Source organism: Cydia amplana, chromosome 16, assembly GCF_948474715.1.
Source record: "Cydia amplana chromosome 16, ilCydAmpl1.1, whole genome shotgun sequence".
NCBI classification, from domain to species: domain Eukaryota; kingdom Metazoa; phylum Arthropoda; class Insecta; order Lepidoptera; family Tortricidae; genus Cydia; species Cydia amplana.
In genome coordinates, this window is record NC_086084.1 from 7,729,812 (window position 1) to 7,755,927 (window position 26,116).

The 26,116-nt window shown below is 38.2% G+C and overlaps 2 protein-coding genes across 2 annotated transcripts; one reads left to right on the plus strand and one right to left on the minus strand.

Annotated features, from left to right (window-relative positions):
- LOC134654956 (fanconi-associated nuclease 1-like) lies at positions 1–23,733 on the minus strand. Its single transcript, XM_063510390.1, has 12 exons — positions 23,100–23,733; positions 22,566–22,839; positions 22,113–22,313; positions 21,475–21,705; positions 20,482–20,604; positions 20,086–20,320; positions 19,414–19,619; positions 4,762–4,877; positions 4,154–4,311; positions 3,365–3,458; positions 2,437–2,606; positions 1–167 (listed from the first exon to the last, which is right to left on the minus strand). Exons 1-12 carry the CDS (start codon positions 23,623–23,625, stop codon positions 9–11), a joined length of 2,493 nt encoding a protein of 830 aa, XP_063366460.1. The 5' UTR covers positions 23,626–23,733; the 3' UTR covers positions 1–8.
- A 630-nt stretch (positions 23,734–24,363) lies between these two features.
- Positions 24,364–25,708, plus strand: LOC134655172 (dynein light chain Tctex-type 5-A-like). Its single transcript, XM_063510624.1, has 3 exons — positions 24,364–24,474; positions 24,739–24,932; positions 25,514–25,708. Exons 1-3 carry the CDS (start codon positions 24,403–24,405, stop codon positions 25,677–25,679), a joined length of 432 nt encoding a protein of 143 aa, XP_063366694.1. The 5' UTR covers positions 24,364–24,402; the 3' UTR covers positions 25,680–25,708.
- Positions 25,709–26,116: the final 408 nt, after the last annotated feature.

Genomic DNA, 26,116 nt, shown 5'->3' on the forward strand with positions numbered 1-26,116 from the left:
TGGCATGTTTAAGGTGATTTCTTCCCCGCCCTGGCGCGTTGCCGGGTGGTGTTGGCGCCGACGTAACAGAACCCGGCGTCGATGCCGCGCTCGCGCAGGTAGTTCATCCACTGGATCTGCTTCATCGACGGGTGGTCCGAGTCGCTCTTTACTTCTACAAACTTGATCTGCGAAATATGATTATTTGATTTATGATCAAAAGTAACGATCAAGGGGTCGTCCATTAATTACATCACACGTTTAGGGGGTCAAGAAAATGTGACATGTTGTGACAGGGGGGAGGGGGGAGTCACAAACTTTGTGACGTCACTTTAACTTATTTAAATTATTTAATTCGCTGTACAGTTAAATAACAAGTTTTTGGAACAATAATTTTTATTCGTTTAATTTTCTTTCGTAATCAGTTTTGGGTTATAAAATTACTAATATTTCTTTTTTTTGATATTTTGATAATAATAAATACAAACTACTTAATTCCATTTGCCGATTTCGTTGAAAAAATGTGACGTCACACCATGGGGGAGGGATTTGCCAAATATGACCAAGTGTGACAATGAGGGGGGAGGGGTCAAAAAACGTAATTCCGTGTGATGTAATTAATGGATGACCCCCAACTGGCGGCAATGAAACGCATTATTGATTTACAGCTTGTCAAATTTTCACTACCCACTTCACACGTAGCTAATATGTACCATAACTACTTCTTAGAAGTTCCGTTAGATACAGGCCGCATGTAATAACTGAAAGATCAGAATCATTGACCGTGGGTGCGTTGATCAGGGGCAGTTTCAAATGCACTTTTTTTACTATAAGGCTGGTTTTAGTGTCACGCGGACCGTCCGTGCGGATCGCTCCGCGCCGTCAAATTGTATGAGAAAGATGTCCACGCGGACGGTCGTCCGCGCCGACCCGTCAGCTTTACTTTTTTTTACTAATTTTTTTACTAATTACGAAGTTATTGATAAGTTGAGTGTATCTCATTTATTATTTTTTTAGAATGTTTTGATTAATTTAAGTAAATAAAAAGGTACTTTATAATAAAGTCTATCAAATTAAAAAAATCCTGACATTTTCGTGTTCCGTCCCCATTACTGACAAAAGGCCAAAATTCCTGTCATGTCCGGAAAATTCCTGTCATCCGGTAAACCTATCCGCGTGACACTAAACCAGCCTTAGGGTCGGTTTCACCAAGCTGTTGCCATCATTAAAGGCGCGCCGGCTGACGTTGATCATTCTGTCAAGTGCGGATGGTGCAACTGGCACCTAATGTTTTGATATCATAAGCGGCACGAGTAGCACCGACTGGGCGGAAACAGCCCATTTTACAAAGTTTTGTTAGAATTTTCCCTGGTCCTTAAGCTTTGGTTTCCTCCGAAAGCGGTGCCGTCATATAGCGGCCGTCTCCATCTTATCTTATCTTATTGTTTTCGGGGGCCCTTGCGGATACACTTCGACCCATAGGGATCTTTTGTGCAATTACCCCCTAGAGAAGATCCGTCAACTAGTCAAGAGCTTTTCCCACCATACAAATACTACGACATCCCTATTTAGCCGTATTATTTAGTATGGAGACGGCCGCTATAGGACGGGACCGCTATCCTAGGAAAACCGATCTTTACAGCTGAATTAGAATAAGGGCTGATTTAGACGGCGCGCGAACTCGCATGCGATTTTACTTACATTGCGGAATGTTCATTACGTCTAATTCAACCGACCGATCAAAACCCGCAATGTAATGAAACTCGCATGCGAGTTCTCGCATCGTCTAAATGAGCCCTAAGTGCAAGGCCTGAGTGCACGCTCGGAGCGGAGCGTTCGGCGGGGCGTGCAGCGGGGCGGGCGAGCGTGAGATAGAGCGTCCAGAGACTGGCCTCAGTCACCTCAGTGCACGCTCACCGCTCGTGTGAATCGGACGCAACCACCACGACGTCGATGTCAGACGACTTTCTTCCCTAGCCTCAAGACGTGTCCGTGAACAGTTTTCTGACTATTTTTGGAGAAACAAGATTGATTTTTAAAATTAATTGTAAGATATTATAAGTATAGGTAATATAATAAAATTGAAAATAAATACTTTTATTTACCTTCCATATCCAGTTTTGTTGCTAATTCATTCCATATTTTGTTTTTATATATTCTATTTTTGTATAAAGTATGAGATGATAGCCAAAGTGCTGGTTTATTTTGTATTTCAATAATTATTTGTTCGCTCGACATGACTGAACGCTCTTATCACCGCTGCAAATCTCAAACGGGTTTGAACCTGTCGGCGACGCCCCGCTCGACGCTGCATTGCCCGCTCGACATTCACCATATGCAGCGTCGACTCAGGACACTAGTATGAGCTTCCTTTGTTTGACATGCACGCCGCACGCCCCGCCCCGCTGCACGCCCAACTCGAGCGTGCACTCAGGCCTTACACTAAGACATGCCAACCTGTTTGGTGTGCACGTTCCATAAGGTGACGTCGGGGAAGCCGCTGCGCGCGTAGCGGTAGTGTCGCGCCGGCCGCGCCAGCAGCGCCGCCAGCGCGCGCGGCCCGAGGCACGCCGCCACCGCGCTGATGCTCTCCCAGCCTATTGCACGGTTTATACCGGAAATCTCGCCTGTAATATAATAACCGGCTTCAGTGATCTTATGGTCTATGTTTACGAAAAGTTTGAAATTAGATGGCGTTGTACTTAATCTACATACCACTACCGTCCTTATCTAATCTAATACCTTTAAACGAGCAATTCTTGTTTATTTATTTATTTATTTATATATATATATCGGGGATCTCGGAAACGGCTCTAACGATTTCGATGAAATTTGCTATACGGGGGCGAAAAATCGATCTAGCTAGGTCTTATCTCTGGGAAAACGCGCATTTTCGAGTTTTTATATGTTTTCCGAGCGAAGCTCGGTCACCCAGATATTTATGATTTAATTGTGGTTTTGTTCCTAGGACAAGACGAGTTATAAATATAATGACTCCACGGCCATTTGGCCACGGCGACTGCTTCAACTCCGTTGCTGTCTCTGGTGTGCTCGCAAGTGGCTGACGTAGCCGATCTTTTTACAAAAAGTTCATGAACATTGCAGGCATGTGAGCACACCATTTGTGTAATTATAATGTATTGCCGCAGGTGGTCTGGCTTTTATTTCGTCGCGCTTGGCATCCAGCTCTAAGCATGCGACATACGTACTAAACTGAAATGCGACCAGAATGAATAAACATCCAACTCACAACCGGCCACTTCTTTAATTCACTCCTTTGATAGAAGCGATGCATTTGTATGTTCATGCAACATAACATGTAGCATGTATGTAACATGTAGCATGTAAAATCAGAGAAGACATTATTTAAAACCCTGCAACTTACCTTCCGGCCTGTCTCGCCAAGTATTCTCCATCATCTCCAACACCTCTTCCTCGGTGGAACTCTCAATGAGCCGCAGCCTGTCATCGATGAGCACCTGCCGATTTATTTTTTAATCTAATTTTTTCTTTATTGCAGAAAGTACAGAAGTAAGTACAACAGTATTATAAATGACAAGGTATACATTGGATATGCACCTACTTTTTGAAACGCTCCAAGAGCTATACATAAAATATATAAAGTAATGCTACAGTAACTATTTAGCAATAAGACGAACTACACAAAGATATCAAGCTGTCTCAGCTAAGATTTTAAATTAGTGTTTCAGGAAACGTGCTTTGCTTATGTTGAAAATGTGCAGACGTTTTCAGGGCGTCGAACCCCAGCGGGCTGTGAATAGTGTGTAAAGCCGCGTCTCGATATCGCGCGGTTGTTCGACCGCAGCAAACCTGTATTTTGGCTCGCGAGCCATTTTTGGCACCATCTTGAACTATAGCGCGGCAAGCGATCCGACGATCGACCACATTATATCACAAAAATAAATTGAAAAATGATCTGTTGCGATAATCACTACATTTACTGTTCCATAGAAACTGTTTAGTGCCGTATAATTTAATTTGCCGCGTGTCGAAAAACCGACAATGAATGGTTCGTCGCGCGGCACGTTCGAGCGCGCCAATGATCGAGTTGGCTCGCGAGGCAGCCCGGTATCCATTGCGCGCGGCTGCCGCGCGAGCCAATGTTCGATAGGTTGCCGCGCGATATCGAGACGGGGCTTTATATGAATTGCACCTGTCGGTTGGTGTAGAAGCTGTCAGAGAACAGGTCCAGCGGGAACGCTTGGAAGCGCGTGAGGAAGACGCCGCGGACGCCGCGCGGCTTCGAGTAGATGATGTCCCAGAATAGGAGGAAGAACATCGTTGTCACGATACGGCCTTCCCAGTGCTCGCCTGCAAGAAAAATGTAATCAGCTATCATAAATCACCGTTTTTGATGGCTAAGGGATGGGTAGGTAACCCAGCAATTTATTCAATATAAATAATCGAAAGAGTATTATAGATTATATAGGCAGGCTTAATTTAAAAGCTATTATTAACTTGCAATTTTTGTATGAATGTAGGTATGTTGAGGTCAAATCTTACAAGCTAAATTAAACCCACTTCCCATTACTAGATCGTGCTGTAAGTTGGGTGACAATGCAGTACCATCGAGCTGATCTGCTGATGGACACAGAAGGTGACCTCAGGAACTCTGTGATAAAACAACGCAACCTAATCGTGTTTGGGTTTGTTACAATTGTCTCGATACTCTCGATGACTATTAGTTGCCTGTTGAAATAAAAATACAGTCAGCGATAATCTTCTGTCAATTTTTAATAAAATTGAAATGTAATTGGTTACCATGAGTAAATTCACCAGTACTGATGCAATGGGTAATACAGTACTCTTCTACGCTTTGAATAACCCTGCCTTCTGTAGTTTTTGTTTCAAACCTTGCTTTGCCTTTTGAAGTGTTCCTGTAAAACAAAAATAACACATTTAAATCTTATTCGTATTATTTACGAAAAAATGCTTGTACCTAGTGGGACAGGCGAAAGAAATTGCATCTCACATTTTTCCATATATGTCAGCCCTTGACAATAGTTTGTCCATATAATTATGTCATTTTGACATTTGTGTTTTAGAAAGGTACAGTCACTCTTATGGATCTACAAATGAAGGGTCCACGGAAAGAACATGTCTAGTCACACTAGTAACATTTTGAGTAATCGCGGTTTTAAAATTTGGAACAATGTCAAAACGTATGGTAATTCCGTGACCAGGTATTATTTAACTAAAAATAAAGTTGTGTTACATTTATTATACAGTGGTAGCAATAACGATATAACTAATAGTCATGGACTAACCTATAGGACCCGCAATCGCCATTTTGAGTAGCGTGACTTTATATTTAGTTCCCAAAAGTATAGCAGATGTCTCTAGTAGTGTCAAATGTTGCAATAAGTGTGATTCTGTATCAATGCCATGTGACGGGTTGGAATGACAACTATCGTCATGCTCTCGTCTTGCCTCAATGTTGATAATATATTTCGTGAGATGGCGCTTCGACCATACCCCGTACTGAATTCGTTTCATTTGACGCATTTTTTTTGGATGTTTGATATTAAAAAAATATAAATATATTCATTCATATAAAATATAAATATAATAGCATTAGCGATGTCTTACTAATTTTAATAACTCGTAATACATTTTTCTGTCACATAATATTAATGTTACCGACGCGCGGTAACACGATACATTACATTTATAGTACATTATTGCAGAGGCCGGGAAAGAGCAATTCGTGGATGAGTTTCGATTTTGTCGGACGACGCGAAGCGGAGTCCGACAAAGAAGACGAATCCACGAATTGCTATTCCTGCCGAGGCATATATAGTGCTTTTCTCCAAACATGCGAGGAAATAAGCTCAAATAATAATTATTTAAGCATCAAGCATCACTCAAATCGAACCTTCACATCAAGAATGTCAAAAACAATTCCCCTCTAATTAATTTTTAAAAGTTAAAGGCACAAACTTATTCGGCCATTCAGTACCATTCAATATTCGTTCATTCAATATAATTGTGCAATATAGTTGGTCAAACCAATTTGTCAGTTAGTAAGAACCAGGAAAACTATACCCATCCTATTCTTTTGGGTGCTAGTACTAGAGTAAGACAAAGATAGTATGATTCTCTCTGTCTATGTTTGAAATGAGATAGTCCTTTGACAAACTATAAAAGCTTTAATATTAACACGGATTTAGATCCTTAAAAAATATATAAAAATAATCTTTGATTTTATTAAGCAGTATTCGCACGATCAGACACGAGCACAACGGTCTTGTAAGAACGAGACATGAAAGGCTTACTATCTCACTCTATCCTATAGCTTGAAATGATAGCTGATCGGGTCGTGTAGACGCGGCTCGCGGCTATAATAATTGGCTGTTTACGTTTTTTATTTTTAAAAAGTAAAAAACACTACAGTAATAAGTTATTACTGTAGTGTTTTTTTACTTCCCGTCCGCTAGAAAAGGACAGCGATAGTTTGATTTTTTTAAATTAGAGTTTGACAATAACGAAGATCTTCCCGTACTATTTTTGCTACAATAAGGTGAACATTTCCGAGCATATTGGAGAAAAGTATTTTTACCTATTTGTAATATATTTGATAAAGTTCTATTTTTTTATTGACATATTTATTTACACTGGGTACCATGACAACCTCAAATATTATACTCAACATATGTAACAAGTGCGAGTTGGACTCGCGCACGGAGGGTTCCGCACCATCAACGCGGCCAAGTGCGAGTCGGACTCGCCCATGAAGGGTTCCGTATTTAGGCGATTTATGACGTATTAAAAAAAAAACTACTTGCTAGATCTCGTTCAAACCAATTTTCGGTGGAAGTTTACATGGTAATGTACATCATATATTTTTTTTAGTTTTATCATTCTCTTATTTTAGAAGTTAGGGGGGGGGGGGGGGACACACATTTTACCACTTTGGAAGTGTCTCTCGCGCAAACTATTCAGTTTAGAAAAAAATGATATTAGGAACCTCAATATCATTTTTGAAGAGCTATCCATAGATACCCCATACGTATGGGTTTGATGAAAAAAAAATTTTTGAGTTTCAGTTCGAAGTATGGGGAACCCCAAAAATTAATTGTTATTTTTCTATTTTTGTGTGAAAATCTTAATGCGGTTCACAGAATACATCTACTTACCAAGTTTCAACAGTATAGTTCTTATAGTTTCGGAGAAAAGTGGCTGTGACATACGGACGGACAGACAGACGGACAGACAGACAGACATGACGAATCTATAAGGGTTCCGTTTTTTGCCATTTGGCTACGGAACCCTAAAAATAGAGCAAAACAAGCAAAAAACGGTCACCCATCCAAGTACTGACCCCGCCCGACGTTGCTTAACTTCGGTCAAAAATCACGTTTGTTGTATGGGAGCCCCACTTAAATCTTTATTTTATTCTGTTTTTAGTATTTGTTGTTATAGCGGCAACAGAAATACATCATCTGTGAAAATTTCAACTGTCTAGCTATCACGGTTCGTGAGATACAGCCTGGTGACAGACGGACGGACGGACAGCGGAGTCTTAGTAATAGGGTCCCGTTTTTACCCTTTGGGTACGGAACCCTAAAAAGGTAAGTAATGCATAAAGGCGTATCCAGACTAGTCAATTTTTCGCCAGTCTGATAAAATTCTCCGATCGAATCAGGCCGAGCGGACGCAAATACCAATTTGATTCCCCGATCAAATAAGCAGGTGCGGACACAAAAATGCCAATTTTCACAGTAATTATCTATGGAATGCAAATTGGTGATTTAATTTGTGTACCTACGTGTGGATGCTAAATGAGATTGGCCAATTAGTGGGTATCCAGACGGGACTGATCAAATCAGTCGATTTGTTCAGGAAAATATTTGGCCAATCTTATCTTGCCTAGCGTCCACACGTACAGAAATTAAATCACCAATTTGCATTCTACTATGAAATTTGTCATTTTTGTGTCCGCACCTGCTGATGTGATCGGGGAATCAAATTGGTATTTGCGTCCGCACGGCCTGATTCGACACGAGAATTTGATCAGATTGTAAAAAGTACGTACAGATCCTAGCATTCCATAGATACTAGCTTCGAAAATTGGCATTTTTGTGTCCGCACCTCCTGATTTGATCGGGCAATCGAATCAGTGAGCCAAATTGCCGTTTGCGTCCGCACCTCCTGATTCGATTCCCTTCCCTTCCAGATTGGTGAAAAATTGACTAATCTGGATACGCCTTTACGTATTTGACGTATCAAAGATATCTTTGAAAAATCGAATATAGGTATAGATCAGTAAATAGGAACAAAAAAAACTATACTCATCCTTTTCTTTTGGGTGATAGTACTAGTGTAAGACAAAGATAGTATGACTCTCTGTCCTAGCGAGCGCAACTTTGAGATATTCTGTCAGAAAACTTTCAAACGTGAAGTAAGTAAACATCGTAGGTAATAATTTCAATGAAATCTAATGATATTACAGTATAATTATTCGACATATTTGGACGACGGCTGTATTGACAATTACATTAGCATTGTGGTTTTCAGTTAAAATGAACGTGCTTCTGACGGGAACAGGGTTTTTCGTGCCATAACCCATGAAATTTGGTCGTTACCGGCACGTACTGGAGGTGCAAGACATCTGGCAAGGCGACAGGAGCTACATAATCAAAGCCCGAGTGGTTCGTCAAGCCTCTGTGACGGCGACAGCGTATAAGACAGCCTTAATTCGTAATATCAATCGTCATGTTACTAGAGTAACATGCGATTGTTTATAACAAAAGTGGCAAATTCAAGCAGCATTGCAGCACTAATTTACTACATCAATCATGAAGAGAGTTCCACCTAAACCAGCCAGGAACAAAAATGGGGCAAGCCAAGTGTTCGACAATTTACGAACGAAAAGTATTCCAAAGGGAGATACTTCCACGAAATGTATCCTACATCAAAGAAACACAAGTGTGAACCTTTTCAGTTCGATGTCACAGATTTAAAGGAAGATTGTGCCTTGAAACGTGTACTGGAAGTTGCTGAAATAAATTGTACAGAAGATATTGAAATTTCCGTTAGCAAGGTTGTCGGAAAATTTAGTAGAACAGACTGATATTAATATTCAAAAAGAAGAATGTGTTACATGTCTTGAAAACTTTAGTATTTTTAGAAAAGAGTTTGATGTGTACAAAAGTGAAGCTAGACTAAAAAGTCATAGAAAAATTTTTTTTAGTCATAGAAAAAACATTAGAAAAACTTTTATGAAGCAAATGTTGCGTTGGCAGATAAAGACATTTTTAAATTCTGTAGTGACACAATAGAACAATCAATGTCTGAAGAGTGGTACTCGGCGAGGAGACTAAGAATTTCTTGTGTCGGAGTGATTGTTAGCAAAGATCAGCCTTGGTTGTGCACTAGTGTAGATGGTGTTGTTATATGCGATGAATGTGTCAGTGTTAGTAGAAGTTAAATGTCCTGTATGTTGTAAAAACCACCTATTGCAGATTTTGATAAACAAAAATGTAATGTCATAATGTGCAATATTCGCAGTTTGTGAATGATCAACCAGAATTAAAAAGAAGCAAACCATATTAACTTATACCCAAATCCAAGTGCAAATGTATGTCACTGGTATGACTATGTATGATCTCTTTATATATTCACCAAAAGGTAGTTGTATAGTAAGAGTAGACAGAGACAAAGACTTTATTAAAGCAGCAATTTTAATAAGTGAATAATTTTACTTCGCTCATTATCTACGGCTCTTGTATTCTACAAGAACAAACCAAACTTTGAGTGAGAAAAACCAGCCAAAGCGTAGTTTTACAGAAAAAATATAATCAATACAATGTTAGGTAATTAACTTTTCAAATAGTAGTATGTAGTAGTAGTATTAAGTAAAATAATATGTTTAAATGTTGTTAACTCAAAATGTTTATTACTGTTTTTTTTATATGTATAGTAAAGCTGAATATTGCAGTATCACGCTTTGTGAAAATTTGCAATACGCATACCTAGCTGGAAGGCCTGTAAGTAAGGAACTCAACATTTTTATATCTTAGAATCCTAGCATACCTAAATATTAACCTGACCTTATTTGATTGTTTTTGTTTTGTTTTAATAATCTTTAGCTTTAGACTATGTTTGATTCTGATGTATGTATTGTCCCTACCACATAAGCGTTTTGGCATCCTTAGCTGTAAGTTTATGCATGTGACTGAAATAAAGGAATATGACTAATGGTATGTACAGTAGAGTTCATAAATATGTATGCATTTCTTAACCTTAATCCATTGTACTTGACTTGACTGTACATTAGACTTATAAAAATGTTGATCAGTCCAGTGCTTGGACATATTAAACCCTAACCTGACTGACACATTTTCATAGGTCCACGGGCCCATGTTATAAATATGTGGTGGTCAATGCCTGTGGTTCCTTATGCTCCATGTGCATAAGGGTCCTTCAGGCATGAAAAGTCACATAATATTTACAGGTTTTATGTGTGAAATAAAAACAAATTTAAATAAAAATGCAATGTTTTAATAGCTTTTTAAATAATGTAAATATTGTAAAAATAACTGTTGTTTTATTTGTTTGAAAATATAGGTGGTTGCAGGTTTACTAGTACCCAACAATTAACCTTTTAACCGTCAGCAATTTTTGATCGAGCGTGCTCGTGTCACCACCGACAGTAATTGTACCACGCAGAGTAAGGTTGGCATAGTTACGGGAGTTATAAATGTGCTGTAAAAACCAAATCAGATCTTTATCTTATTCATCAGACTGTGGCGAGATGAGCTGGATATGTAATGTCTTATATATCAGACTCTGGCGGTTAAAGGGTTAAACATGTAATATATCATCAATATGATAAAATAACATACTAGAACAAATTAAATTATTTTTAGAAAATATTTTAATTTGTTATTATTTTGAGTAGTCACACTACTATATAAATTATAAACTGAAATAAATGTCATATACTCAGAAAAAGTGACCCTAGCCTCTAGTGCCCCAGGCTGGAATCGAACCAGCGTCCTCTGCTATCGCGGCAGGTGCCTGTTACCTCTCGATCTCGGTCGGTGGTCTCTGTTTTTTTCTGAGTATATGACATTTATTTCAGTTTATGATAAAATACATTTACAGGAATTTTATGTAGTATCTGATAAATTATTAAGTGCTGCATTATTCTTTCGACATGAATTCTGACTCGAGCTATTTTATAAGTTGCATCGGTCACTTCCCTTGTAAATTCACCTTTATTCTGGAGAAAAGGTGGCATAATAATAGTCTATAGGTAAATTAAACAAAAGTCGTCTCCTTCACGATTTTCGTCGACATCTCTTCTAAATACCTAAAACTGGTATGGATGTGTTCCTCGTGGTCTGTAGAATACGAATTGACCGGTTTTAGTTTATGGAGGGGGGGACGTGTCGAAAAAAAGGGGGGATAGTGGGCGGCCGACCAGCATTGATATGTTCACATCTTGAGTCCTAGGGAGCGTTCAAGTATTACGTAACGAATTTGGGGGTGGGGGGGTTCTTGTAAAACGTTACGATGCGTTACAAAGGCGGGAGGGGGGGTTTAAACTACGCGTTACGTAACATTGTTTTTTAACCCTTCAGAACTTTTCGCCACTTTACGGTACTTTACGCAACATAATTGTGGCCTTTAGGGGGGTTACAGAAAAACGTTACGGCGCGTTACATGGGGGGGAGGGGGGGTCAAAAATGTCCAAAAATTGCGTTACGTAATACTTGAACGCTCTCCTATGGGACCGATCGGTTCGTGTGAGATGTCGTTTGAAAGAGTATTAAACGTGGTATTATTGTTTCATAATAACCGTAGTCATAACTGTAGTCGTTTACAAAATATTGTAAAATATATGATTTTTTACCGTGCATGGATGGCATAAGTACTGACAAAACATGCGTCTAACTCAATAAATTATAACTTTACCGCAATTTTTTTTACATGTTTCGGTGGCTGCCATTCCTCAACCCACCAACGGAGCGGCAGCTGACGTCCACGAGGATTCATCATACGTAGCCGTTAATTGGTCATGGAAACCTGTTCGTGGCTCGCGGTCTATAAGTTTTAATGGTGTATGATATTATATAACCAAGTCATAACGTAGCGGCAGCTGACGTCCACGAGGGCTCATCATATATGGCCGTTAACCAGTATACGAGTTTTCACCCGGGAGGCGATGACTGACGAAATTTGCGCCTGGCTCGGGGTCTATTATGTTTTTGGTAAGCTAATGAAATGTCTCGTATATTTTGTAATAAAATAATTGCGGTATAGTTGTAATTTATTGAGTTAGACGCATAGTTAATCATTTCATTACTTATGCCATCCATGCACGGTAAAAACTCAAATATTTTAAAATATTTTGTAATTGACTACAGTTATTATGAAACAATAATAGCACATTTAATACTCTTTCAAACGACACCTCACACGAACCGATCGGTCGCATAGGACACAAGATGTGAACAAATGTGCTATTATCTATGAAAAGGGACTTTATTGCCGATGGCGCTTACGACACTGACATCGATAAGCAAAAAACGTAGTAGTTTAAAATTGGGGATTCTGGCACATGTTTAGTTGTTTTGATTCCCAATTTAGCAATTAAGTTTCTTTGAATACTGGAACATTCAATGGTGCTGTCTATCCAATGCGGAGGTAAATTTATGTTATGTGACGCTGATGAACTGATGAAGTCATGTTGTGTTAGAAAACTTAAATTGGATTTAAAGGTCCCTTTGTAGTTTTTTATAATTAACTCTTAAACGGTGGCCTGTAGCAAAAATGTTCTGATACATAAGTAATCTTCATAAAATTTTCTACATTAAATATTCTATACGCTTTTTCGCTAGGATCAATATTTAAAAAAATATTTAAGGGAGAAAGTTAATTATAATCAATTGTTAATATTTTTTGTAAATAACTCGTAAACGGTGGCCTGTAGCGAAAAATGTTCTGATACATAAGTAATCTACATAAAATTTTCTACATTAAATATTCTGTACACTTTTTCGCTGGGATCAATATTTAAAAAAATATAAAAGGGAGAAAGTTAATTATAATCAATTGTTAATATTTTTTGTTAATAACTCGTAAACGGTGGCCTGTAGTAAAAAATGTTTTGAAACATAAGTAATCTACATCCAATTTTCTACATTAAATATTGTATAAAAAATTCGGTAGGTTCAATATTTAAAAAAATATTTAAGGGAGAAAGTTAATGGGGAAGTTAGTGCACTGAGTTGTCCCTTTTGTCCCAGGCGATGCCGCTTGACACAATTGTTCCTTGGATCATACTTAATTGATCTGAAGTCTTAACCTGGATATTAACTTTTGGCTTCCCCCCAAAAAGGGAGAGGAGAAAAGTGGTTCCGGCTGTACACTGCGCTCTGTTTGATATAAAACCGCAATCCGATGATTGATTGACATAATTATTCTCCCAGAAGCAGGTTCGTGGGGTATTTGTCTTTGGTACGGTCGTATAGAGGGCGGCTGGGTCACCTCCATAAAATTCCGACTTTTGGTCTACCGCTTCCGGTCAGAAAAATGTTTGACGGCCCGGCCAAACGGTCGGATTTAGGTGGGAGGTGCTCGACCAAATGTCATATTTTACCCTGGCAGATTTTGACGCCGCCATTTTTTTTTTCAAAATGGCCGACTTTATTTTTTTATTTTTTCAAGTTTGTCCTAGCGCGCCGAAATTTTGGTCACGAAAAGTCGGGGTCCCCTAGATTCCTATGAAAAATTTTTTTTTTGTAAAATGTTTATTTGCGGAAAAACTGGGCACTTTTATTTTGTATGGTAACTTTTAAACGATGGATGATAGGTGGGGGGTGCTCGACCAAATAACATAGAGGGCCTCGAGGGAAATAAAACTGCATTGAAAAAAAATCAAACTGGCCGACTTTTTTTTTTTTAAATTTCAAGTTGCTCCGAGCGCACCGAGATTTGGCATGGCAGGAGGCCTACGGCCTTCGGCCCGCCGTTTCGCTTGTCTAAGCCACTTTTACTATTGGGTCGTGTTTAAGCTCCAACTTCCCCCTCTCGTGTAACGCTTCGGGTCTTCGGCTCTACGCGGAGCTCGGCCTTCGGCCTTCGCGAACCTCGACGCTTCGCCAACGCTCGCTTATCAAGACAGTTGACTTGGTAGAACGCTTGGAAGCGCTGCATTCACGCAGCTCGGTTTTCGGCCTCGCTTTAAATTACTGGGGGTTGTACGCTTGGGAGTCGGTGTGAAGGCTCCGGGCCTTTGGCCCTCCGCCGGGGTCGGCCTTCGGCCTCCCAGCCTGAAGCTCGCCCTTCGGGCTCGCTTAACACAGTTTTTGTATAGGATTTTGCTTGGTTCGTCATTCCCGCAGCTTGGCCTTCGGCCTCGCCTAAAATTACTGGGGGTAGGCCACGCTTGGACACTCGGGGTGAAGCTCCAGGCCTAACGGCCCTCCGCGGGGTCGGCCTTCGGCCTCCCAGCCTGAAGCTCGCCCTACGGGCTCGCTTAACCTACTTGGAAATTTGACTTTTGCCCGTGTCCGCCGCCATGTTGGACTTTTCCAAATAAATTTTTCACATAGTATTCTTGGGCCCCCAGGCTTGTCGCATCCAAATCTCAGCGCGCTCGGACTAACTTAAAAAAAAAAGGCCATTTTGAAAATTTTTAAATGCAGTTCCATTTTTCTCGAGGCCCTCTATGACATTTGGTCGAGCACCCCCCACCCATCTCGCACCGTTTAAAAGCTGCCATACAAAATAAAAATTACCATTTTTTCCGTCATCTTGGGTTTTATAAAAAAAAAAAATTTTTTATAGGAATCTAGAGGCCTCTATCTCCTGCCATGCCAAATCTCGGAGCGCTCGGACCAACTTGAAAAAATTAAAAAAAAGTCGGCCATTTTGAATTTTTTTCAATGCAGTTTTATTTCCCTCGAGGCCCTCTATGACATTTGGTCGAGCACCCCCCACCTATCACGCACCGTTTAAAAGTTACCATACAAAATAAAAGTGCCCAGTTTTTCCGCAATTAAAACATTTTACAAATAATCTAGGGGACCCCAAGTTTCCGTGACCAAAATTTCAGCGCGCTAGGACAAACTTGAAAAAATAAAAAATAAAAGTCTGCCATTTTGACAAAAAAATGGCGGCGTCAAAAACTGCCAGGGTACCTCTATGACATTTGGTCGAGCACCCCCCCACCTAGGTCCGACCGTTTGGCCGGGCCGTCAAACATTTTTCTGACCGGAAGCGGTAGACCAAAAGTCGGAATTTTCTGGAGGTCACCCAGCCGCTCTCTATACGACCGTACCAAAGACAAATACCCCACGAACCTCCTGGGAGAACAATTATGTCAATCAATCATCGGATTGCGGCTTTATATCAAACAGAGCGCAGTGTACAGCCGGAACCACTTTTCTCCTCTCCCTTTTTGGGGGTAAGCCAAAAGTTAATATCCAGGTTAAGGCTTCACATCAATTAAGTATGATCAAAGGAACAATTGTGTCAAGCGGCATCGCCTGGGACAAAAGGGATAACTCAGTGCACTAACTTCCCCATTAACTTTCTCCCTTAAATATTTTTTTTAAACATTGAACCTACCGAATTTTTTTATAGAATATTTAATGTAGAAAATTGGATGTAGATTACTTATGTTTCGGAACATTTTTTGCTACAGGCCACCGTTTACGAGTTATTAACAAAAAATATTAACAATTGATTATAATTAACTTTCTCACTTAAATATTTTTTTAAATACTGATCCCAGCGAAAAAGTGTACAGAATATTTAATGTAGAAAATTTTATGTAGATTACTTATGTATCAGAACAGTTTTTGCTACAGGCCACCGTTTACGAGTTATTTACAAAAAATATTAACAATTGATTATAATTAACTTTCTCCCTTAAATATTTTTTTAAATATTGATCCCAGCGAAAAAGTGTACAGAATATTTAATGTAGAAAATTTTATGTAGATTACTTATGTATCAGAACATTTTTTGCTACAGGCCATCGTTTACGAGTTATTTACAAAAAATATTAACAATTGATTATAATTAACTTTCTCCCATAAATATTTTTTTAAATATTGATCCCAGCGAAAAAGTGTACAGAATATTTAATGTAGAAAATTTTATGTAGATTACTTATGTATCAGAACATGTTTTGCTACAGGCCACCGTTTACGAGTTATTTACAAAATTATTAACAATTGATTATAATTGACTTTCTCCCATAAATATTTTTTTAAATATTGAACCTACCGAATTTTTTTATAGAATATTTAATGTAGAAAATTGGATGTAGATTACTTATGTTTCAAACCATTTTTTGCTACAGGCCACCGTTTACGAGTTATTAACAAAAAATTGATTGATTAATTGTTTGATTATAATTAAGTTTCTCCCTTTTATATTTTTTTAAATATTGATCCCAGCGAAAAAGTGTACAGAATATTTAATGTAGAAAATTTTATGTAGATTACTTATGTATCAGAACATTTTTTGCTACAGGCCACCGTTTACAAAAAATATTAACAATTGATTATAATTAACTTTTTCCCTTAAATATTTTTTTAAATATTGATCCTAGCGAAAAAGCGTATAGAATATTTAATGTAGAAAATTTTATGAAGATTACTTATGTATCAGATCATTTTTGCTACAGGTCACCGTTTAAGCGTGCAACTTCATGTGATGTTGAATAAAACTTTTCTATGTCTATGTCTAAGAGTTATTTATAAAAAACTACAAAGGGACCTTTAAATCCGATTTAAGTTTTCTAACACAACATGACTGATCAGTCCATCAGCGTCACATAACATAAATTGACCTCCGCATTGGATAGACAGCAACATTGAATGTTCCAGTATTCAAAGAAACTTAATTGCTAAATTGGGAATCAAAACAACTAAACATGTGCCAGAATCCCCAATTTTAAACTACTACGTTTTTTGCTTATCGATGTCAGTGTCGTAAGCGCCATCGGCAATAAGCTCCCTTTTCATAGATAATAGCACAAATATCAATGATGGTCGGCCGACATCTTTGCCCCCCCCCCCCCTTTTTTCGACCCGTCCCCCCCTCCATAAACCAAAACCGGTCAATTCGTATTCTAGAGATCACGAGGAACACATCCATACCAGTTTTAGGTATTTAGAAGAGATGTCGACGACTTTTCTCAAAACAGGCCGGTTTCCTCCAGTCTAAAAAAACAATTTCTTTTCCACTTTCATCAATTACATTCTTTATTATTGCCGGAAATCCCTTATCAGCCAAGACAATATCCCAATTTTTTAAGTAGTCTACTAATCCTGACTCGTTATTTGGGAGACACTTTTTCTTCCACCACATTCTTTTGACTTGAACGATATGAAGCCTCCCTGGAGTAATACCAATAAGCACTTTTGAGGTAAAACCCTTTTTATAGTGTGAGTAGCAATACACACGATTAGCAAAACTTGATGGTACTTCTATACTTGCTCTGTAGGTACTATAGGCAACTCTGTACTCTAGTGTTACTATACTCCGGACGGAAGCATTCTAGCCAAAAAACCAAATTTGATGTAACAGCTGCTACTTACGGGCAGAATATTCTTGACACTGTTGTTCTATGAATACCGAACAAAACACTGAGTGCTGAAAATGTGACACCAAGTTTTATTTTCATCAAGAAAAGTAGAAGTCTATCTTTTTCGCTCACCATATAATTTATTTGTGTAGTTTTTAATAAAAAGTTGAAGTTGTTAAGAGTAACACCTGCAAGATCTACAAGCTGCGGCCGATTGCATAACAAATTACAACTTGCTACAACTAATATTACAAGCGGAACTCCTTTTCTAATTTAACTTATTAAATAAGGAGTTCCGGTTGTATTATTAGTTGTAGTTTGTTATGCAATCGGCCCCTGTTCGTTGGTTTTAATAAATTAAAATCCAGCAAAATATTTACTGTCAGTTATGGTGGCTAGATCCAGAGAAATACTTTTAGCAGTATTACAGACTTCGAGTTTTGTTATTTTAAAATGCTTAATAATCTTCGTACACTGGTACTGATATCTACATATTTCTGTTTGAACTTCGGCATCACGTTTTTTTACCATAAAATATGTACCTGTTGCACGTAAACGTCTTTCCTGGATTTTGTACACCTGTATACAGGTCCACTTGACATTCACTATCAATATTTTGAAGTCACACTAACACTATTTTCCAGCAATTCAAAGTCACTTGTATTAGTTGTATTAATAGCACTAACAGCTTCTATTTTTTCGCGTTTCTTCGTTCCATATAACGTTGGAACCTCGATATTGCCGCATTTTCGTCAATCCGTCTTGATTTGTCTCGATTCTTGGAACATAGCTGGGACTGGCTTGTTCATCACTTTCATCAGCCTTTCTACCAACAATAAAGTAAGCACTGCAAATTCTGTCGTCCGGTTTTGAGTGCCATCGGGACTATAACAAAATAATTCACCGTTAAAACTTGATACGTTTACAACATAAATCAAATTTTTGCGTATTTAAGGAAGGTATGATTTTAGAGGTTAGGTTAGGTGACTTACTTTTTTTCTCCTTACGGCAATTATCCATTTATTGCGTGTTCTTGTTTCCACACTACTTTTGGAAATCTATAAAATTTGCAGTCACTATTTCTGCTAGTGTTTACACAATTAACGACAACACATCTTGCTGTGAAGACCATTTTTATCTAAAACATATACATTTGATTGCTATCTGTGACAAAAAACGAAAGTCAGCCCTAATTATAATAATAACAACTAACTCACACAATGACACGTGTACAGATGCGCTGTTCACACATAGAAACGCAAATGATGCGGTAGTATACTCGGTCAACCAGATCTTGACAGTAGAAAAAGGCGGCAAATTTGAAAAATGTAGTCCCATAGAAAATTTGAATTTCGCGCCTTTTTTTACTGACAAGATTTGGTTGACCAGCTACCTAATATTAAAATTATTGCGCCATCTATCCATTCGTTTAAGAAAAACTAAGAACTACACCTTAACAACTACAACGTCTACAACTCTTCTAGTGGCAGCGCCCTCTTGCGGAATGGGCTACACAACCTACAGCCCGCTGAATGACCGACGCCATCTAAGTCTAATACAAAAAAAATGTTTTCTTCCGGGGTACGCTACTCAAAATGGCGATTGCGAGTCCTAATAGGTTAGTCCATGCTAATAGTTCAGTAAGAGCCCTTCATTTTGAGATAAAAATCTCATTTTCCGAAAAATGTGACTAGACATGTTCTTTCCGTGGACCCTTCAAATGAGATCGTGTCAGATATTTTTGCGGCCTTCGTTGTGTAACATATTATTGCAGGTGACTGTACAGAATTTAACAAAGGCTTGCTAAGTTTTATTTTATGTATAAAGGGGTTTCAGTTTGGACATCTTTGCTATGAACTCACTCCATAGGTTGTTTGTAGATGTGTTCCGCGTCGATATTCCTCTCAAGTATGGCGTCTTTACTGGCGTGTTCCAGCAGCTCTCCCTTCAAGTGCTCGCTAACCTTTACTGACTTCTGCCGCGCTATCCTGAGGGCCCGGTTGCGCATTATGTCTTTTTCCTCGTCGGTTAAGTTTGACTTGAAGCCTTCTATTAGGACTTCAGCTGCCTTTAATTAAATAAATTAATATTAGAGCGTCTGTGGGGAAGAGTCGTGAAATGTATGGGATTCCGTACATTCCACGACTCTTCTCTTTCCGCACAGAGTCTACAATTTGACACATGCTGCGGGATTAACAAGTAAATTTATATAAGTACATACAGGTCCAGCTCTAAATTTAAGTAGACTTCATGTTCGGTAAACACGACTTACAATACCATAGACAACAAGCGAAGTCGAACAATAATTCGTAGCAACATAGGGCCCGTCCAGAAATCATGTGATCTAATTTGGCCTACTTTTTGCAACATTCGTAATTTAAACTCTGCACACGAGCTCCGAGGAACTGCATGGGGGGCTCGCCGAATATTTGCTATTTTCTAATGTAGCTGTTAATCATATTGTACCTATAACTTTTAGTTGTCAGTGACAAAAAATTACCCTTTGTAATAAATAAATGTTTACTATATTTTACCTCATCACACCTCCCAGGTAAGCCATGAAGAATCAACGCCTTCTCCGCGTACCAGTCCGCCTTCTTATGCTGTCGGAAACCAGTCTGCTCTATCAAGCCGCTCAGTATTTCTATTGCGAGTTCATAAGACTCGACAGTTTTGGTTTTCTTCAAATCTTGTATGCCCGAGTCTAGAATTCTGATGTAGAGATTAGCAGGTGTAAAACGCCGGAGCCAACTTGGTAGGGCTTTGTACCTGAAATTTAAGAAAATGGATATTCAATTTAAAGTAAGACAAACATAAAATGAAAAGAGAAAACCATTGAAGTCTAACCGTTTTACCAATATAATGTTTTATATAAAAAAATTGGTCTGAACCAACTGGTACTGATACCTAAGAATATTTAATAAACGTACCGTAACATTTCTTCGTCGTCTATTGCTTTGTAGACCTGATAAACTTGTTTGACTAGGGCAGCCTTTTCATCAGAGCATGTTTCAGCTAGAAAATCCTCATACACGTTATGTGCAGTCATGTACCTAAAGTATAGACAAGCGAAAATGAGGATTAAAATAATATCTTTGAATATGAACAAAAAACATCAATGGGGTTAAAAATTTATATATATAATATATTCAGAAAAAGAGCTTTTACTTCCCTGCTAGTAGGGATCAAAGTGGCACTTTTCCTCCCTGCTAGGAGGGATCAAAGTAACACTTTTCTGTTCTAGCACACTATTTTTTTAATTGTTTGCACATTATTTTTTTAGCTCAAATAATCTGTTTAAGCATCATAGTTGATGTGAAAAGCAGTATGTGTCACACGGTATCAAAATTATTTCGTCTTGGGCGTTAACACTTGAATCCCTCATTACGCTCAGGATTCTACTTTAGAATCCCGAACGTAGATTTAATGTACGCCCTTGACGGAAATATATCATTTTGATCCCTTGTAACACAAACTACTATTTTTGCACTTATTTCTTGGTCCAGTCATATTATGCTAGGCTTTCGTTTTTCTAGGCCACGATTTTGCGCGGCAACAACGAGCGGGGACTGGCCACCCGTTGGAATGAGATACAGACATACAGTAAGTAATCTGAGTGCCTACCGCGAACCCCGTTCGACGTGTTGCCTCTTTGTCGCACTTGTAAATTCGTACGTAAGTGTGACAGGGAGGAAACACGTCGGACGTGGTTCGCGGTAGGCCCTCTGGCCTCTCATTTTCACTCATTGTGACGTTACCGTCGAGATAATCTCGTGCCCCGGCCAGAATCCTGTCCCATTTCTATATAACCAAACTTATGTATTGGACACAAAAACCCGTAAAAATCGCGGATCTGTATTTAATGCAGATGCAAAGTGTGAAATAGTCAGTTTTGTTTTTTTGCGAACAATTTGTATACAGACCTTTCAAATTCGTCATTGCTTTCAAAAACTACACTAGCGTTGTCAAGTTCCATATCCTGATCCACAGGATACGGCTCTCTACCGATTTTATCGTGGATTAGTGCCAGTTCAAATCTCTTTTCCCGTATGAGGCTAAAGTCCATGCCAAGGTACATGAGCACATAGAGCTGATTGAGTGTCTTTATGGCAACCTCTGACAACTTATAACAGGAGCCCGCTTTTTCTCTCATACTGAAAAGAAAAAGGACAATATGACCTCATAAATTTGCCATTTATACCAATTTGTAATGGATACAGTAAATGGATTATAACCGCAGCAAAATATGCACTAATAATATGTCCATCCTCCAAAAATCCATATACCTAAGCTGTTTTGAATTGATGAAACTCAGACTAAGGAAAACTTTAGACTTGACAATATATTTTATTCTTGTCTTAGTGTTTTTGTTGCTTAGGTGAGTTAGGTGGTTACGCAAATATAAACTGAAATAGATGTCATGTAGTAGTGATCAAGCTCTCTTGTTAATATTTTGATAAAATAATTTCATTTCTTCCCAAAGTTGTGAATGAACTTGTATGTAATCAGTGCATATTGACATTAGGTAACTAACCAAAAATAAATTTAATAAAATATTTACATTTGTAAAACTCTTTCACTGTTATCACTAGCCTTGCCGTTGGAGAAGTAGCTGCAAATACTAGATGTGCGCCGGCTGTAACCCCACAATGAATCAATTGCCTCCTGCTTTGTGCCTCCTTTCAGCTTCAAGTCTTTGCAAATTAACTTCAGTTCTTCAGCTTTCAAAAGTAATGACAGTTCTTTGAAAGTCATACTGTTGCTGCCTGAAAACAGTATTTATTTATATAAGAATTTTGTTCATGGACAGCTAAGAGTATTAGCAGACTAGAACTTTGTACATAATCATTTGTTTATCTATGTCAATACCAGCTCTTGTGAATAGTTACGTATTTGCTCTCAAATAATACTTTCTATTTAAATTTGAGATCTGTTGCTAAAGTATTACAGTCAAGTCAGTTAATTGTTTTTTTTATTTTTCAAATTACATATCTAAATAAACACATATAGAAACTTACTCTCTTTCAACCAAGCTCTTTGAGTCAATGAAAGAATCATTTCTTCCAGACTGGAATCATCCAAGGGTTCCTTATCCTCGCTGACAATCTCCATGATCTGTTTCCTCCGGAACCATTGGTCTTTGCGCCAGAATAGTCTGCAGACTAGCTTCATACCCGGCTTTACCACTGACTGGCTACTTTGTAGCAATTGTTGAGCTCTGCTGTTTAGGAGTGGCTTCAATGTACTATCATTTAGGTATTTGTTAATTATTTGTAACAAGAATACAGCTGAAAAATATACAAAGAATATGAATTAGATAAAAAAAAATATGGAGGCTAACAAATATTAGTCACATATTGATACAATAGAGAGTAGTTCCAAAAACTAGACTGGACTAAACCTGTGTTAAGTATAGGTTCATGTTTGAATTGGAATACAGACTACATTAACATTTAGATTAATAAGTTTAAAAGTTACAATCAATAAATAAACATTCCTCAATTACTAAAAATGATTTAAATGACATAAAGTTTACAAATAATCTTACTCTTATCATCCATGCCTTCGCATGCATATTCAAAGCATACTTGTTCCACAGACTTTTCTAAACAATCTCCATTTCCAAGCAAGCTGGTCAAATTTCTTTTGCTCTTTACAGGCGTCCTTTTTTTAACACTGCGATTTTTTGTTGGAGAGAAAAATCTGTCTTTGGGCCTTGGAGTCTGAGATTTGGAAGCTGAACCAAGGTTTGGAGAACTCTTAGGGGTTTTCTTGGGTGTCTGCAAGGATGTTTTCGGCGATGGGGTATATATAATGGTTTTCTCGCTGTCATTAGAACTCTGTGAGAGGCTCAGAGCCTTTGATTTAACTGGTGTGCAAAAGTCGTCATCATCACTAAATGTACTTATATCAACTTCAATTTTCCTTTTGCTCGGTGATGCAGTAGGTGTTGAAACTTTAGCCAAACTTAAATTTCGTTTCTTTCTTTTTACAGTATCCATATTTTTCCCGAAATTTGGAGATCCATGCACTTTCGCCTTGAAAAAGTTTGTAATGGCCAATTGTTGTGACATATTGTATTAAACTGAAAACTAAATAATTTGAACAGAACTTAACATACTTCTTTCCGAAAACTCACAAAAATGAAAATTGTTTATAAATAACACGTTTTACTTTCCTTGTACGTTCGCTAAATTTTCGCTCGCAAGTCTCGCAACAAAGCGAACTGTCAAATGACATTGACAGTGACAACAAAACAGGAGTATTTGATCCGTTTAAGTCACGTTTAAAACACAATGTAGAGTTTTTAAATGTGTACTGAACATTTTCAAATTTATAATTTTTATTGAGTTTGAAACAAACTTTGAAATCTATGCCATTATAAATGCGATTGTAACTCTGTCTGTCTGTCTGTTACCTCTTCACGCGTAAACCGCTGAACTAATTTAGATGAAATTTGGCATGGAGATAATTTAAGGCCCGAGGAAGGACATATGAATAGTTTATATCAATCATCATCATCATCTTACGCAGAGAAAGTCGCGGGCAGAAGCTAGTCATTAATATGTAATTATTCTCGATTACAGTTTGCATAGATTATAAATTAAAAAGTTGTTGTTCATTCAATCATTCCATTACGTACATTCAATCTGACGCATATCCGGTTCGAAGGACCAAACTAAAAAGAAATATAATAAAACTAATTAAACATTTGACTTCGACTTTTTCCATAACTTTTTATAGATATCTATGTATCTTTTGTAAGTTTTGTATTTAACTTAATCTAGTTGGTCGTTAGTTGTATATATTAATTATATGTGATTTTTTCGATCTCCTGCTGGCAAACAACAATGCCGTCGGGTGAATATAGAAGATTCTCATTTCGTATCCCTAGTGGACCCAAACGAAGTCTAACTAAGCCTGTTAGTATATTTAATTTACCTACTTGTTTGCAAATCTAATATATACATCCTTAACATAACAGCACAAACATATTATTAGTTTAGGTAAACGATGCTTCGAATGATCTACTTATAAAAGTTAATACCTTCAACTTGTCCACTCCCCATAATATTCTGTTACTTGTGTAAATTCCCCTTTACTACTAGGTACAATATAGATACCTACCTAGTTATTGATCAAACTTCGCAATGACCGATAATCAGCCGCCGCCCGTACCCAAACAGGTTCGCGTGTATCAGCCGACGTATCAGCTGAACCCAAGAAAGCGATTCAACGTCGAGAAGGTCCAGAAAATACTAGCGCAGCTTCTCGACCCGGAGCTTGAGGAGGTCGAATACAGTGAGAAGGTGGTTCCCGAGCTGTGCGTTAACCTGGCAGAGAGCATTCGCAATGCTGTGAAAGAAGAAAATTATGACAGGTTTCTATTTTTAAATCGTAGATTCGAATTTTGGCAATTTACCCGACCGGGTCAAAAAGAGGGTAATTCAAACGGTGAATTTAAACATGAAATCAGGTGCACGTGAGGTGCAATAGGACATAGGATCTACAGTGATCCTGTTCTACACCGGATGCATTATGTAGGTATACCGGATGCAGTATCGTAGACATGCACGTGGGTGTTATAATGTACCTATGAATCCCCAAATCCCCATAACAAACGTCGCACCGCTCGCGTACCTCTATTAGCGTGAACGGCGGTTAAGTTACGAGGATTCGAATCCACATTACCTATAATACCTACAATGTACCTACACGCAATAAATGCATCTATTTGTCTGATTGTAAATTAGCTAAGTGTGACATTATTCTTTTAAATTACCTAATAAATTTTACTCACATACCATGCCATACATATCTGTACGTGTGCAATGTGCATGGCACAATCAATGCTAAATACTTGAGCATCCACTTAATCGATTTTTCCTATCAGTTCATTTTAAGTTATTCGTTGGAGAGAATGAACTATGTGCCTACATTAAATTTACTGTCCTTTTCTAGGTACCGAATAATAGTGAATGTAACCATCTCCCAGCGGCGGCAGCAGAGCCTCGTGGCGTCGCACTCGTTCCTGTGGGACTCGGAGCGGGACAACTTCGCGGGCCGCGAGTTCCACAACCCACACATTCACGCCTACGCGGTCGTCTATGGGATATACTTCGACTAACCTTACCTAAGATAGACCACTTGTGTTGTAGACATAAGTGTCGTTAATAAAATACTTAAATAAAACAAGACTATGCCCCGTCTTTAGATTGATTGTATATACCTATGTATTTCGACAGAGTTCTAAAGAAACTACCTCTTTTATGTGACAGATCATTTTAAGCCTACATTTCTTATTTCGTATTCTTATAAATAAATATTATAGGACATTCTTACACAGATTGACTAAGTCCCACAGTAAGCTCAAAAAGGCTTGTGTTGTGGGTACTCAGACAACACACATTTGACATTTGATTTTATATTTTGCACGAATGCGCATAAAGTGACTTTAATTAATCTATATTAGGTGCGTTGGGCACGTCTGTAAATGATATATATGAATGTAAATTAATAAATAAAATAAAAAAAGAATTTCAGCACGTCAGCAACAATATAAAG

Coding starts and splice junctions, on each gene's coding strand:
- LOC134654956 (XM_063510390.1), bottom strand. CDS start 23,625: ATGTCACAACAATTGGCCATTACAAACTTTTTCAAGGCGAAAGTGCAT. Junction 20,605..21,474: donor AGCAATGACGAATTTGAAAG/GTCTGTATACAA, acceptor TCTATACTTTAG/GTACATGACTGCACATAACG. Junction 4,312..4,761: donor TACTGGTGAATTTACTCATG/GTAACCAATTAC, acceptor TTTTTCTTGCAG/GCGAGCACTGGGAAGGCCGT.
- LOC134655172 (XM_063510624.1), top strand. CDS start 24,403: ATGCCGTCGGGTGAATATAGAAGATTCTCATTTCGTATCCCTAGTGGA. Junction 24,475..24,738: donor AACGAAGTCTAACTAAGCCT/GTTAGTATATTT, acceptor GTACCCAAACAG/GTTCGCGTGTATCAGCCGAC. Junction 24,933..25,513: donor AAAGAAGAAAATTATGACAG/GTTTCTATTTTT, acceptor GTCCTTTTCTAG/GTACCGAATAATAGTGAATG.